The sequence below is a fragment of the Coregonus clupeaformis genome, chromosome 20 (genome assembly GCF_020615455.1).
Source record: "Coregonus clupeaformis isolate EN_2021a chromosome 20, ASM2061545v1, whole genome shotgun sequence".
Classification (NCBI taxonomy): Eukaryota; Metazoa; Chordata; class Actinopteri; order Salmoniformes; family Salmonidae; genus Coregonus; species Coregonus clupeaformis.
Window position 1 is genome coordinate 44949134 of NC_059211.1, and position 14353 is coordinate 44963486.

At 43.2% G+C, this 14353-nt stretch overlaps 1 protein-coding gene across 6 annotated transcripts in view; it reads left to right on the plus strand.

The window, feature by feature from the left end:
* The window catches only part of LOC121533497 (AP-3 complex subunit delta-1), a 34458-nt gene extending 20281 nt beyond the window's left edge, over window positions 1-14177 (plus strand). For 3 of the 6 annotated variants that reach the window (XM_041839480.1, XM_041839478.1, XM_041839481.1), the window contains 11 exons: window positions 4209-4262; window positions 10814-10918; window positions 11122-11262; window positions 11554-11601; window positions 11752-11772; window positions 12181-12370; window positions 12482-12570; window positions 12753-12838; window positions 13013-13134; window positions 13483-13562; window positions 13692-14177. In XM_041839480.1, coding sequence (XP_041695414.1) covers window positions 4209-4262; window positions 10814-10918; window positions 11122-11262; window positions 11554-11601; window positions 11752-11772; window positions 12181-12370; window positions 12482-12570; window positions 12753-12838; window positions 13013-13134; window positions 13483-13562; window positions 13692-13787 — 1032 coding nt within the window. In that variant the 3' untranslated portion in view covers window positions 13788-14177. The remainder of the gene's footprint in view (window positions 1-4208; window positions 4263-10813; window positions 10919-11121; window positions 11263-11553; window positions 11602-11751; window positions 11773-12180; window positions 12371-12481; window positions 12571-12752; window positions 12839-13012; window positions 13135-13482; window positions 13563-13691) is intronic. The other 3 variants (XM_041839482.1, XM_041839484.1, XM_041839483.1) reach the window with 2 other exon arrangements.
* Window positions 14178-14353: the final 176 nt, after the last annotated feature.

Genomic DNA, 14353 nt, shown 5'->3' on the forward strand with positions numbered 1-14353 from the left:
TGAGGTCTTGGCTGATTTTCTTTTGATTTTCCCATGATGTCAAGCAAAGAGGCACTGAGTTTGAAGGTAGGACTTGAAATACATCCACAGGTACACCTCCAATTGACTCAAATGATGTCAATTAGCCTATCAGAAGCTTCTAAAGCCATGACATCATTTTCTGGAATTTTCCAAGCTGTTTAAAGGCACAGTCAACTTAGTGTATGTACACTTTTGACCCACTGTAATTGTGATACAGTAAATGATGTGAAATAATCTGTCTGTAAACAATTGTTGGAAAAATTACTTGTCATGCACAAAGTAGATGTCCTAACCGACTTGCCAAAACTATAGTTTGTTAACAAGAAATTTGTGGAGTGGTTGAAAAACGAGTTTTAATGACTCCAACCTAAGTGTATGTAAACTTCCGACTTCAACTGTACATCCTCAGTTTTGTCTTATCACAGCCATTAAACTCTGTAATTGTTTTAAATCCTTGAGCAGTTTCCTTCCTCTATGGCAACTGAGTTAGGAAGGACGCCTGTATCTTTTGTAGGGACTGGGTGTATTGATAAACCATCCAAAGAGTAATTAATAACTTCACCATGCTCAAAGGAATATTTAATGTCTTTTTTATTTATTTATTTATTTTTATCTACCAATAGCAACCCTTCTATGCGAGGCATTGGAAAACCTCCCTGGTCTTTGTGGTTGAATCTGTGTTTGAAATTCACTGCTCGAATGAGGGATCTTACAGATCATTGTATGTGTGGGGTACAGAGATGAGGTAGTCATTCAAAAATCATGTTAAACACTATAAAATATATATTGAGGATTAAAACATACAATCTACCTGCTTTGAAGCCGCTCAACTTTTACATTACGTTCAGTCATCTAGCAGACTCTCATCCAGAGCGACCCACAGGAGCAACCAGGGTCAAGCGCCTTGCCCAAGGGCACGACGACAGATCTTTTTCTGTAATACAATGAAGGCAGACTGTAGGTCAGATAGAGCCTGGTCAACCGTGGTGGCAAGAGCATACACAACAGTATCATTGGCATGGTGCAGGTTAATTTTTGTCAATATTGTTAATGTAAACAATAAAAAGTACAGGACCCAGAATCGACCCCTGCAGGACACCTTTCGTTATGCTCAGAAAACCTGATTTAACACCATCAGTAGATACACATTGAGTTTTATATGTCAAGTAATTTTGAAACCATTTACATGCAGCCTGGTGTAGGCCAATTGAGGAAAGCAGTGAGTGATCAACAGTATCGAAGGCCTTTGACCGGGAGAGGGCAGCACAATGTTGCCTTTTATCCATACAGTTAACCACATCATTTATAACTAGGGATGCAGCAGAGATAGTGCTATGACCTGGTCTAAAACCCGACTGATGTACATTTAGAATACATTTCAAAGATAAGAAAGATCTTAGCTGAGAATGAATAAAGGATTCTAATATTTTAGCTAGGCAAGAAAGTTTAGGAATAGGCCGATCATTAATTATTTAGTTCGTAAGGGTAACCACCTTTGAAGGGGGAGTACATGGGCCACCTTCCAAACCTTGGGGATAGTACCACATATAATCGTCAGGTAAAAAATATGGGTTAATGATTCCACATTTGGGGGGCAGAGAGATCAAATAAAATAAAATTGTATTGGTCACATGCGCCGAATACAACAGGTGCAGACATTACAGTGAAATGCTTACTTACAGCCCTTAACCAACAGTGCATTTATTTTTAACAAAAAAAGTAAAAATAAAACAACAAAAAAAGTGTTGAGGGAAAAAAAAAGAGCAGAAGTAAAATAAAGTAACAGTAGGGAGGCTATATATACAGGGGGGTGCCGTTGCAGAGTCAATGTGCGGGGGCACCGGCTAGTTGAGGTAATATGTACATGTGGGTAGAGTTAAAGTGACTATGCATAAATAATTAACAGAGTAGCAGCAGCGTAAAAATGATGGGGTGGGGGGGCAGTGCAAATAGTCCGGGTAGCTATGATTAGCTGTTCAGGAGTCTTATGGCTTGGGGGTAGAAGCTGTTGAGAAGTCTTTTGGACCTAGACTTGGCACTCCGGTACCGCTTGCCGTGCGGTAGCAGAGAGAACAGTCTATGACTAGGGTGGCTGTAGTCTTTGACAATTTTGAGGGCCTTCCTCTGACACCGCCTGGTATAGAGGTCCTGGATGGCAGGAAGCTTGGCCCCAGTGATGTACTGGGCCGTACGCACTACCCTCTGTAGTGCCTTGCGGTCGGAGGCCAAGCAGTTGCCATACCAGGCGGTGACGCAACCAGTCAGGATGCTCTCGATGGTGCAGCTGTATAACTTTTTGAGGATCTGAGGACCCATGCCAAATCTTTTCAGTCTCCTGAGGGGGAATAAGCTTTGTCGTGCCCTCTTCACGACTGTCTTGGTGTGTTTGGACCATGATAGTTTGTTGGTGATGTGGACACCAAGGAACTTGAAGCTCTCAACCTGTTCCACTACAGCCCCGTCGATGAGAATGGGGGTGTGCTCAGTCCTCTTTTTTTTTTCCTGTAGTCCACAATCATCTCCTTTGTCTTGGTCACGTTGAGGGAGAGGTTGTTGTCCTGGCACCACACGGCCAGGTCTCTGACCTCCTCTCTATAGGCTGTCTCATCGTTGTCGGTGATCAGGCCTACCACTGTTGTGTCGTCGGCAAACTTAATGATGGTGTTGGAGTCGTGCCTGGCCATGCAGTCATGGGTGAACAGAGAGTGCAGGAGGGGACTGAGCACGCACCCCTGAGGGGCCCCCGTGTTGAGGATCAGTGTGGCAGATGTGTTGTTACCTACCCTTACCACCTGGGGGCGGCCCGTCAGGAAGTCCAGGATCCAGTTGCAGAGGGAGGTGTTTAGTCCCAGGATCCTTAGCTTAGTGATGAGCTTTGAGGGCACTATGGTGTTGAATGCCGAGTTGTAGTCAATGAATAGCATTCTCACGTAGATGCAGCAAAAATCAGCCCCAGTATTTTTTCTTTAACATCAATCTTAAGTAAGGCATCTAGCACATCACAGGTAGTAAATTGTTGAAATGAAAACAAAGATTCACTAGACATTGACGGTTAACCGTCAAGTCAGCTAGAGGCTGGCAGAGGGAAGAGCAGTTGATTGACTGACCAGGGTCAATTAAACCACAGTTTCTCTCAAATAAAAAGCTTGTCAAGATAAAATGATGATTAAAAGCATCACTTATCCCATTGTTCTCAGTTATGATGCCAGAGTCAGACAGAACTTGCTTAGGCAGGGAAGAAAATGAATTTGTACGCTTCAGTGCATTTACTGTTTTCCAAAATGTAGAAGGATTACTAGCAGGCTCAGAGATGGAGCTTTAATAATTAGCTTGATTTAGCTTTCTTAATCAATATAGTACATCTGTTTCTCAGTTGTCTGAAAGATTGCCAGTCCACTACAGAGTCAGTTTTCCTTGTTTTGGCCCAGGCCTGATTTCTCATCTGAATGAGCTCTGATCGCCCTGAAGAAAACCAAGGGTTAGATCTATCTTTGACTCTGAATTGTTTAAAAGGGGTGTGTTTATCGGCCAGAGGAATGAATATGGAGGATACATTTTCTAGAGTGAACTCTGGGATAGGAATACAGGAGGTAGTGGCTTAATCAGAGTAGAACATTTAATGTAAAAACCCTTGAGGATAACATTAGAATGAGTATTTTGCTGTCCGGTATCTCTAATACATACTATGGGAAAATGATCACTGAGATCATATTTAAATATGCCTCTAGACAAATATTTATGGGGGTTATTAGTAAGAATTAAATAAATCAATGAGGAGTTAATCAATGCACAATTACATTCTGTGTAGGGTATTTTGTCAATCCTGTTATTCATCTACATCTATTGTAGAATGAGGACTGACACTAAATAATTTGAAACTAAGAATTTGATTTGAATTAAAGAGGTCAGATAATTAGTCAAGCAAACACATTTCTTTGATCATTTTCATTCATCAAACATTGTCATTGCTGCTTTCAAGCCCCCTCCCATACTATCAGCAATAAAGATTAAATCAAGTATCGGTATGTGTGCTAAGATTTCAGTGCGCGTAGTCTCTCTTGAAATACTTGATTTATTCATGAAAAGAACAGTGTAATCTCTGTATCCATTTTCATGAAGAGGTAGCGCTAAAATGTTTAACCTGTCTGCCCCCAACCCCCTCGCCCCTCCCTCCCTCCCTGTTCTAGGCTTCGGATCTGGATTTCTGGCTCTCAAATGCTCCAGTGCCCTCTAACCCTCAGGTTGAGTTCCTCTCTCTCTCTTAGTCATTCCTTGTCCTTGTTGTCATTTGTGTTCTAACATCACCTCTTCATGCATCCTCTGCTCTCGTCTGATCCTCCTCACCATGCGTGGTTCTTTCTTTCCTTTCTTTCTTCCATTCACTCTTCTCTTCTTTCACACTTACATTACTTCCTCTCTTTCACAGGCCACATAACCCTACTCATTCTTGGGCTGTGGTTTTCTGTTCTTTGTAATTGTGTTTCTTAGTGTTGGTTCTCTCTGTTTTTGTTTTCCTCACTGTGTGTCTGTTTCCTGTCAGTGGTGGTCACAGTTGTTGTCAAGTTCAGGGGCCTCAGAGTGTCTGGAATCTTGCTGACAGTTCCTGTTGATCAAGTCAAACCACAGCAACAGTAGCACAGCTCTTCGTGTGTATGACTACATATAGACAGTGTTTTTGACTACTGACTGAGTGTTTGACTACATACCCTGTGCGTGTGACTGCACATGGACGTGTGTGTGTGCAGACGACCTCTCTAGCCCAGAGCAGCTGTTAGACCAGGCGGGAGACTAAAGAGAACAGTACAGTATTCAGTTTGAGCTCAGACTAGGTCATAAAGTTACTTTAAAGTCTCTGTGACCCCACACTCTCTGTCCTGTGTTCAGCCCCTGCTGTATGTGACTGTTTAAAGCAGAATCTGATCATTGGCCTGTACGTTTATTTGGGGGCTCTGCATGTTGAGAAAATGTATAAGGAACATCACACCAACCGTCTGCCCTCAGGAAATAGGCTGTACGTCTATCAGTCACCCAAACGTCCTGTTTGAACATGTTTCTGTTCTTCTGTTTTTTTTGTGTGTGTTTTGAGTCTATCGTTCCTCTAAAGCACAGATATCTATCTATCTCTTGCTGATTTTGTATCTTTGCCCACTGACAAAGGCAAAGGTTTATTTGAACAGTGAGCGACAGAATAACAACAAAAAAATCCAGAAAAACGCATGTCAAAAATGTTATAAATTAATTTGCATTTTAATGAGGGAAATAAGTATTTGACCCCTCTGCAAAATATGACTTAGTACTTGATGGCAAAACCCTTGTTGCCAATCACAGAGGTCAGACGTTTCTTGTAGTTGGCCACCAGGTTTGCACACATCTCAGGAGGGATTTTGTCCCACTCCTCTTTGCAGATCTTCTCCAAGTCATTAAGGTTTCGAGGCTGACGTTTGGCAACTCAAACCTTCAGCTCCCTCCACAGATTTTCTATGGGATTAAGGTCTGGAGACTGGCTAGGCCACTCCAGGACCTTAATGTGCTTCTTCTTGAGCCACTCCTTTGTTGTCTTGGCCGTGTGTTTTGGGTCATTGTCATGCTGGAATACCCATCCACGACCCATTTTCAATGCCCTGGCTGAGGGAAGGAGGTTCTCACACAAGATTTGATGGTACATGGCCCCGTCCATCGTTCTTTGATGCGGTGAAGTTGTCCTGTCCCCTTAGCAGAAAAACACCCCCAAAGCATAATGTTTCCACCTCTGTGTTTGACGGTGGGGATGGTGTTCTTAAGGTCATAGGCAGCATTCCTCCTCCTCCAAACACGGCGAGTTGAGTTGATGCCAAAGAGCTTCATTTTGGTCTCATCTGACCACAACACTTTCACCCAGTTCTCCTCTGAATCATTCAGATGTTCATTGGCAAACTTCAGATGGGCCTGTATATGTGCTTTCTTGAGCAGGGGGACCTTGCGGGCGCTGCAGGATTTCAGTCCTTCACGGCGTAGTGTGTTACCAATTGTTTTCTTGGTGACTATGGTCCCAGCTGCCTTGAGATCATTGACAAGATCATCCCATGTAGTTCTGGGCTGATTCCTCACCGTTCTCATGATCATTGCAACTCCACAAGGTGAGATCTTGCATGGAGCCCCAGGCTGAGGGAGATTGACAGTTCTTTTGTGTTTCTTCCATTTGCGAAAAATCGCACCAACTGTTGTCACCTTCTCACCAAGCTGCTTGGCGATGGTCTTGTAGCCCATTCCAGCCTTGTGTAGGTCTATAATCTTGTCCCAGACATCCTTGGAGAGCTCTTTGGTCTTGGCCATGGTGGAGAGTTTGGAATCTGATTGATTGATTGCTTCTGTGGACAGGTGTCTTTTATACAGGTAACAAGCTGAGATTAGGAGCACTCCCTTTAAGTGTGCTCCCAATCTCAGCTCGTTACCTGTATAAAAGACACCTGGGAGCCGGGAAATCTTTCTGATTGAGAGGGGGTCAAATACTTATTTCCCTAATTAAAATGCAAATCAATTTATAACATTTTTGATATGCGTTTTTCAGTTTTTTGTTGTTGTTATTCTGTCTCTCACTGTTCAAATAAACCTACCATGCAATTATAGACTGATAATTTCTTTGTCAGTGGGCAAACGTACAAAATCAGCAGGGGATCAAATACTTTTTTCCCTCACTGTATGTGTGTATATATATATATATATATATATATACAGTGGGGAGAACAAGTATTTGATACACTGCCGATTTTGCAGGTTTTCCTACTTACAAAGCATGTAGAGGTCTGTAATTTTTATCATAGGTACACTTCAACTGTGAGAGACGGAATCTAAAACAAAAATCCAGAAAATCACATTGTATGATTTTTAAGTAATTAATTTGCATTTTATTGCATGACATAAGTATTTGATCACCTACCAACCAGTAAGAATTCCGGCTCTCACAGACCTGTTAGTTTTTCTTTAAGAAGCCCTCCTGTTCTCCACTCATTACCTGTATTAACTGCACCTGTTTGAACTCGTTACCTGTATAAAAGACACCTGTCCACACACTCAATCAAACAGACTCCGACCTCTCCACAATGGCCAAGACCAGAGAGCTGTGTAAGGACATCAGGGATAAAACTGTAGACCTGCACAAGGCTGGGATGGGCTACTGGACAATAGGCAAGCAGCTTGGTGAGAAGGCAACAACTGTTGGCACAATTATTAGAAAATGGAAGAAGTTCAAGATGATGGTCAATCACCCTCGGTCTGGGGCTCCATGCAAGATCTCACCACGTGGGGCATCAATGATCATGAGGAAGGTGAGGGATCAGCCCAGAACTACACGGCAGGACCTGGTCAATGACCTGAAGAGAGCTGGGACCACAGTCTCAAAGAAAACCATTAGTAACACACTACGCCGTCATGGATTAAAATCCTGCAGCGCATGCAAGGTCCCCCTGCTCAAGCCAGCGCATGTCCAGGCCTGTCTGAAGTTTGCCAATGACCATCTGGATGATCCAGAGGAGGAATGGGAGAAGGTTATGTGGTCTGATGAGATAAAAATATAGCTTTTTGGTCTAAACTCCACTCGCCGTGTTTGGAGGAAGAAGAAGGAGGAGTACAACCCCAAGAACACCATCCCTACCGTGAAGCATGGAGGTGGAAACATCATTCTTTGGGGATGCTTTTCTGCAAAGGGGACAGGACGACTGCACCGTATTGAGGGGAGGATGGATGGGGCCATGTATCGCGAGATCTTGGCCAACAACCTCCTTCTCTCAGTAAGAGCATTGAAGATGGGTCGTGGCTGGGTCTTCCAGCATGACAACGACCGAAACACACAGCCAGGGCAACTAAGGAGTGGCTCCGTAAGAAGCATCTCAAGGTCCTGGAGTGGCCTAGCCAGTCTCCAGACCTGAACCCAATAGAAAATCTTTGGAGGGAGCTGAAAGTCTGTATTGCCCAGCGACAGCCCCGAAACCTGAAGGATCTGGAGAAGGTCTGTATGGAGGAGTGGGCCAAAATCCCTGCTGCAGTGTGTGCAAACCTGGTCAAGACCTACAGGAAATGTATGATCTCTGTAATTGCAAAGAAAGGTTTCTGTACCAAATATTAAGTTCTGCTTTTCTGATGTATCAAATACTTATGTCATGCAATAAAATGCAAAATAATTACTTAAAAATCATACAATGTAATTTTCTGGATTTTTGTTTTAGATTCCGTCTCTCACAGTTTAAGTGTACCTATGATAAAAATGACAGACCTCTACATGCTTTGTAAGTAGGAAAACCTGCAAAATCGGCAGTGTATCAAATACTCCCCACTGTACACACACACACACACACACACACACACACACACACAGGACCAGTCAAAAGTTTGGACACACCTACTCATTCCAGGGTTTTTCTTTTCTTTTTACTATTTTCTACATTGTAGAATAATAGTGGACATGTGTGTATATGTTGTACGAGATCTTCAGTTTCTTGGCAATTTCTCACATGGAATAGCCTTCATTTCTCAGAACAAGAATAGACTGACGAGTTTCTGGCCATTTTGAGCCTGTAATCGAATCCACAATTGCTGATGCTCCAGATACTCAACTTGTCTCAAGAAGGCCAGTTTTATTGCTTCTTTAATCAGCACAACCGTTTTCAGCTGTGCTAACATAATTGCAAAAGGGTTTTCTAATGATCAATTATGCCTTTTCAAATGATACACTTGGATTAGCAAACACAATGTGCCATTGGAACACAGGAATGATGGTTGCTGATAATGGGCCTCTGTACGCCTATGTAGATATTGCATTAAAAATCAGCCATTTCCAGCTACAATAGCCATTTCCAACATCAACAATGTCTACATTGTATTTCTGATCAATTTGATGTTATTTTAATGGTCAAAAAAATTGCTTTTCTTTCAAAAACAAGGACATTTCTAAGTGACCCCAAACTTTTGAACAGGAGTATGTATATATGTGTGTATGTATATACAGTTTGAAGTCGAAAGTTAACATACACTTAGGTTGGAGTCATTAAAACTCGTTTTTCAACCACTCCACAAATTTCTTGTTAACAAACTATCGTTTTGGCAAGTCGGTTAGGACATCTACTTTATGCATGACACAAGTAAGTTTTCCAACAATTGTTTACAGACAGATTATTTCACTTATAATTCACTGTATCACAATTCCAGTGGGTCAGAAGTTTACATACACTAAGTTGACTGTGCCTTTTAAACAGCTTGGAAATTCCAGAAAATGATGTCATGGCTTTAGAAGCTTCTGATAGGCTAATTGACATAATTTGAGTCCATTGGAGGTGTACCTGTGGATTTATTTCAAGGCCTACCTTCAAACTCAGTGCCTCTTTGCTTGACATCATGGTAAAATTAAAAAAAATCAGCCAAGTCCTCAGAAAAACAATTGTAGACCTCCACAAGTCTGGTTCATCCTTGGGAGCAATTTCCAAATGCCTGAAGGTACCACATTCATCTGTACAAACAATAGTACGCAAGTATAAACACCATGGGACCACGCAGCCATCATACCCCTCAGGAAGGAGACTCATTCGGTCTCCTAGAGATTAACGTACTTTGGTGCGAAAAGTGCAAATCAATCCCAGAACAACAGCAAAGGACCTTGTGAAGATGCTGGAGGAAACTGGTACAAAAGTATCTATATCCACAGCAAAACGAGTCCTATATCGACATAACCTGAAAGGCCGCTCAGCAAGGAAGAAGCCACTGCTCTAAAACCGCCATAAAAAAGCCAGACTACGGTTTGGCGTAGTCTGGCTTTTTGGAGAAGTGTCCTCTGGTCTGATGAAACAAAAATAGAACTGTTTGGCCATAATGACCATCGCTATGTTTGGAGGAAAAAGGGGGACCTTGCAAGCCGAAGAACACCATCCCAACCGTGAAGCACAGGGTTGGCAGCATCATGCTGTGGGGGTGCTTTGCTGCAGGAGGGACTGGTGCACTTCACAAAATAGATGGCATCATGAGGAAGGGAAAACTATGTGGATATATTGAAGCAACATCTCAAGACATCAGTCAGGAAGTTAAAGCTTGGTTGCAAATGGGTCTTCCAAATGGACCATAACCCCAAGCATACTTCCAAAGTTGTGGCAAAATGGCTTAAGGACAACAAAGTCAAGGTATTGGAGTGGCCATCACAAAGCCCTGACCTCAATCCTATAGAACATTTGTGGGCTCAACTGAAAAAGCGTGTGCGAGCAAGGAGGCCTACAAACCTGACTCAGTTACACCAGCTCTGTCAGGAGGAATGGGCCAAAATTCACCCAACTTATTGTGGGAAGCTTGTGGAAGGCTACCCGACACGTTTGACCCAAGTTAAACAATTTAAAGGCAATGCTACCAAATACTAATTGAGTGTATGTAAACTTCTGACCCACTGGGAATGTGATGAAAGAAATAAAAGCTGAAATAAATCATTCTCTCTACTATTATTCTGACATTTCACATTCTTAAAATAAAGTCGTGATCCTAACTGCCCTAAGACAGGGAATTTTTACTAGGATTAAATGTCAGGAATTGTGAAAAACTGAGTTTAAATGTATTTGGCTAAGGTGTATGTAAACTTCCGACTTCAACTGTATATGTATATATGGTCCATTGGAACAATGTCAGCATTAAAGAACTTCTTAACAACAAACAAATTACTACAATTTACCCAAGCTGCTACTACTACCTGTACTTGTATATGATCAATAAATGACAATGCGTGTTGTATATAAATTATCCTCCTAAATATGTCCAAACTAACTTTATTGGTGTGTGTTGACAGGCAGCAGCAGAAGCAGAGGATCCCACTAAGATGGTATCTGGTGTGGCTGCCGTGGCACCAGACTCTGAGCCTGAAGAGGCCAAAGACACTGAGCCGGAGGAGACTGTGAGTCACTCCACTCTACTGATGATGCCATAATCACAAGACAGAAATCTTAGCTGTTACTAAGGATTCTACATTACAGACCACTACAACAGGATACTGTATTTTTGACAGATCTTGTCTGAGCACTTCCCCATTGGACATTTTCACTCCCTCTTTCTGAATCGACTGCCCTTCACTTCATCCCCTGCTTGTTTCCCTCTTAGAAGTCCTCCAAGCACAAGAAGAAGAAGAAGCAGAAAAAGGAGGAGAAGAAAAAGAAGCACCATCATCATCATAATCATAGCGATGGGGCCGGAGACGAGTCTGTGCAGAACGGCACTGTGGAGGAGGAGGAGCCTCTGCCGGTCAGTAACCAATCACCTTTCACGCTGTCAATTCTCTGACCAATCCCTGTCCATTATGTAAAATCCCTGTCCACTGGATGTTTAATTCATAGATAAGCTCTCGTTTTCATTGTATGGTTTTGGTCTGTTGACACATCCCCACCTTCACCCTTTGATTGGCACAGTCAAGTGTGCATTGTGTATACGCTGGCTGTCTCAAATAGCATATACATAATCCACACGTCGGTCTGGTTGCCTTGTTTGCATATTGAGTGACGGGCAATAACTGACCAGACGCTTCTCTTGTTACAGCCCATGTCCAATTACGCCCTGCTGGCTGAGAACTCCTACATCAAGATGGTGAGCGTGATTGAGAGAGAAGCTTGACTGAACTAAATAAAAATACTATTGTATATTCTATGTGGATGGCTGATGATATGGGAACTGGGAAGGGTCATTTTAACATAAAATATAAATACTATATGTGGACCTCCTTTTCTCTCTTTCAAGATGAAGCAGGATGCTGATAAGGTATTGGCTGAGGTTCTGTGAACTGCAGGCTATGGGTTTTACAGGATAATATTATATATGTGCTGTATGGTTGTGACTTAGACTGTGCCCCCTGGCTTAATTACCCTGTGATAACCAAGCTGTTATGCAGAGACATGCATATATTGGAAAACGTGTTATTCAGAACACCGTAAGCCAGGGGCATCCTCTTGTGTTTGACGTTATGGTTCTTTACTATCCTATTAGTGCTTCCAGATTGCTTATGAAAAATCACATGGGATTCATGTTGGGATTGGAATGGTTGAATCGATTTGCTGGTTTGCTGTGGTTTTGCATGCAAGTCAATCTGCCGGGCTCCTTGTGTGAAGACTGCTGGCTACGGAGTGGATCGACCTCTGCTTTATCTCTCCCTTCATCCCTCTCCTCCAGGTGTGTGACATCCAGGGGAACCTGCAGGACGGTAGCCAGGTGGTGGTCTCTATCATCTTTGAGAATAAGTGCGACAGCTTTATCAAGTCAATGGAGTTCAATGTGCTGGACTCTCTCAACTCCAAGCTGCAGCGGCCTGATGGAGCTGGCCCACATGACGGCCTCAACGTGCCCTTCCAACTACCCCCCGGTGAGGAGAGAGCGGGATGGAGACTATTATTGAGAACTACATTCACTTCCAAATATTAAAATTCCTGTTTTACATCCAGACTAATCTGTTTGATCTCCTCTTGTTCCTCAGGGATCTCAAACGAGGCACGCTTCATCTTCTCAGTGCAGAGCATCGTGATGCCCCAGAAACTGAAGGGAACCCTCACATTCATAGTCAAGGTGAGTTAGTCTAGCCCACGCTTTGTGGTGGGCTAGACATCGCCCCCACTAGCCCTCTTTGTGAGTCTGTCTGCGACTTTGTCTCTGGATACAGTCTCTTTTACTGCTCAAGGTTTGGCTGACTTATTCTCATCCGTAAAAGCGTATTATTAATCTTCTGCTGTTATAATGTTCTCTCACAGACTGATGATTCCTCCACTCATGAGAAACTGGACTTTAAACTGCACTTTACCTGCACCTCATACCTGATCACCACTCCCTGCTACAGGTCAGTGCAACTAGCTGCCCTCAAAGAACCTCATTCTGCTGTTCAATAATAATGAATGTTACCTAACTGTATATTTGGAGCGATTGGCTTAGTGTGTTGTGCCCTGATCTGAACTCATGATTAAACTGCTATGTGATGTGTAGTAAATGTGATTGCTGCTGTTGTTGTTTGCAGTGATGCTTATTCTAAGCTGTTGGAGTCAGGGGACCTGAAGGGGAGCTCTCTGAAGCTGGAGGGAGTTAATCAGCCCTTCCACCATCTACTGGCCAGGATCTGCTTCCACCACCACTTCTCTGGTGGGTACACTGGGACTGGAGGAAACCGGTGGAAGGCAAAAGGGAGAGAGAGAGGGTGGGGGATAGGATAGGATAGGGACTGGGATACAGGGGAAAGGTTGAGGCATGGGAGAGGTATTCAGGGGAGAATGGACCCAACCATTTTTGGGGGTGTTTTTTCTAGTTTGCCTCGTGCACAAATATATCTCTTTGAGTAAACATGTCCACTTTAAGAGGATAATGTGGTAGATAAAGACCTTCGATGTTGAGATTGCATCTGTTCACAGATTAGTGTCAGTAATTCAAAGTGTTTGCAAATGGACTGAATGGTATAACAAGCTTATGGTTGTGTTCTTGTCTCTTTACCAGTTGTGGAGAGGATCGATTCCTGTGCCTCTATGTACAGCAGGTCAGTCCAGGGTCACCACGTGTGTCTGCTCGTCAAAACTGTGAGTAGCTCTACTCCTCAGTCACGTGTCCAGAGATCCACATGTTCAGACAACTCAAATGAGATAGAAGGCTGTGAGTCATCATTGTAACCTTTGCCCTCTGTCTGTCTGTGTCCCTGTCCGTCTCAGGCTGATCAGACCGTGTCCATCGACGCTAAATGTGACGAGCCGGGCCTGCTTGGGAATGTGCTGGATGAGATCAAGCTCACCTTCTCTCAGTGCTGATTGTGTCTGACAGCCACTTGGTGCCCCCCTACCCCCTGTTCAACCCCTCGCTCGCTGAAACACACACTTGTATAATCCCATTACAAACACTGCGGCTGGCACTCCTAGTTTCACCCTATTTATTAATCGTCAGATTCACAACTCTCCTTCTTTCACTTCCCCACTCCCCCATTCACTGATTTTCTCTATGCACACTCCCTCAGTGCACTTATAGTTCCACTTCCTCGTTTCAAATCTCTTTTCCTCTTCCAGCCTCTCCACTGTCAGAATGCTGGTTTCCCCTGCTCCCCCCTCCCTCCCTCTGACTGAACTTGTACCAATTCTCTCTCTCACTCTCACTCACTCATCTGCATTACAGTCTGTGACGGTCATGTAATGTAATCTGACAACTATACTTTTTTTGTTGTTGGTTGAATTGTGTTTTTACTTTTTCAAGTTGTTTCTTTGTTTGTTGCTGTTTTTGTTGATTTCTGACGTCCGTCTGCCCCCCCGCATTAAACATCAGTGTGTTACTACTACTCTCTATAGTCCTTGTAGAATGCGTGACTCCCTCTGACTGGCCCTAG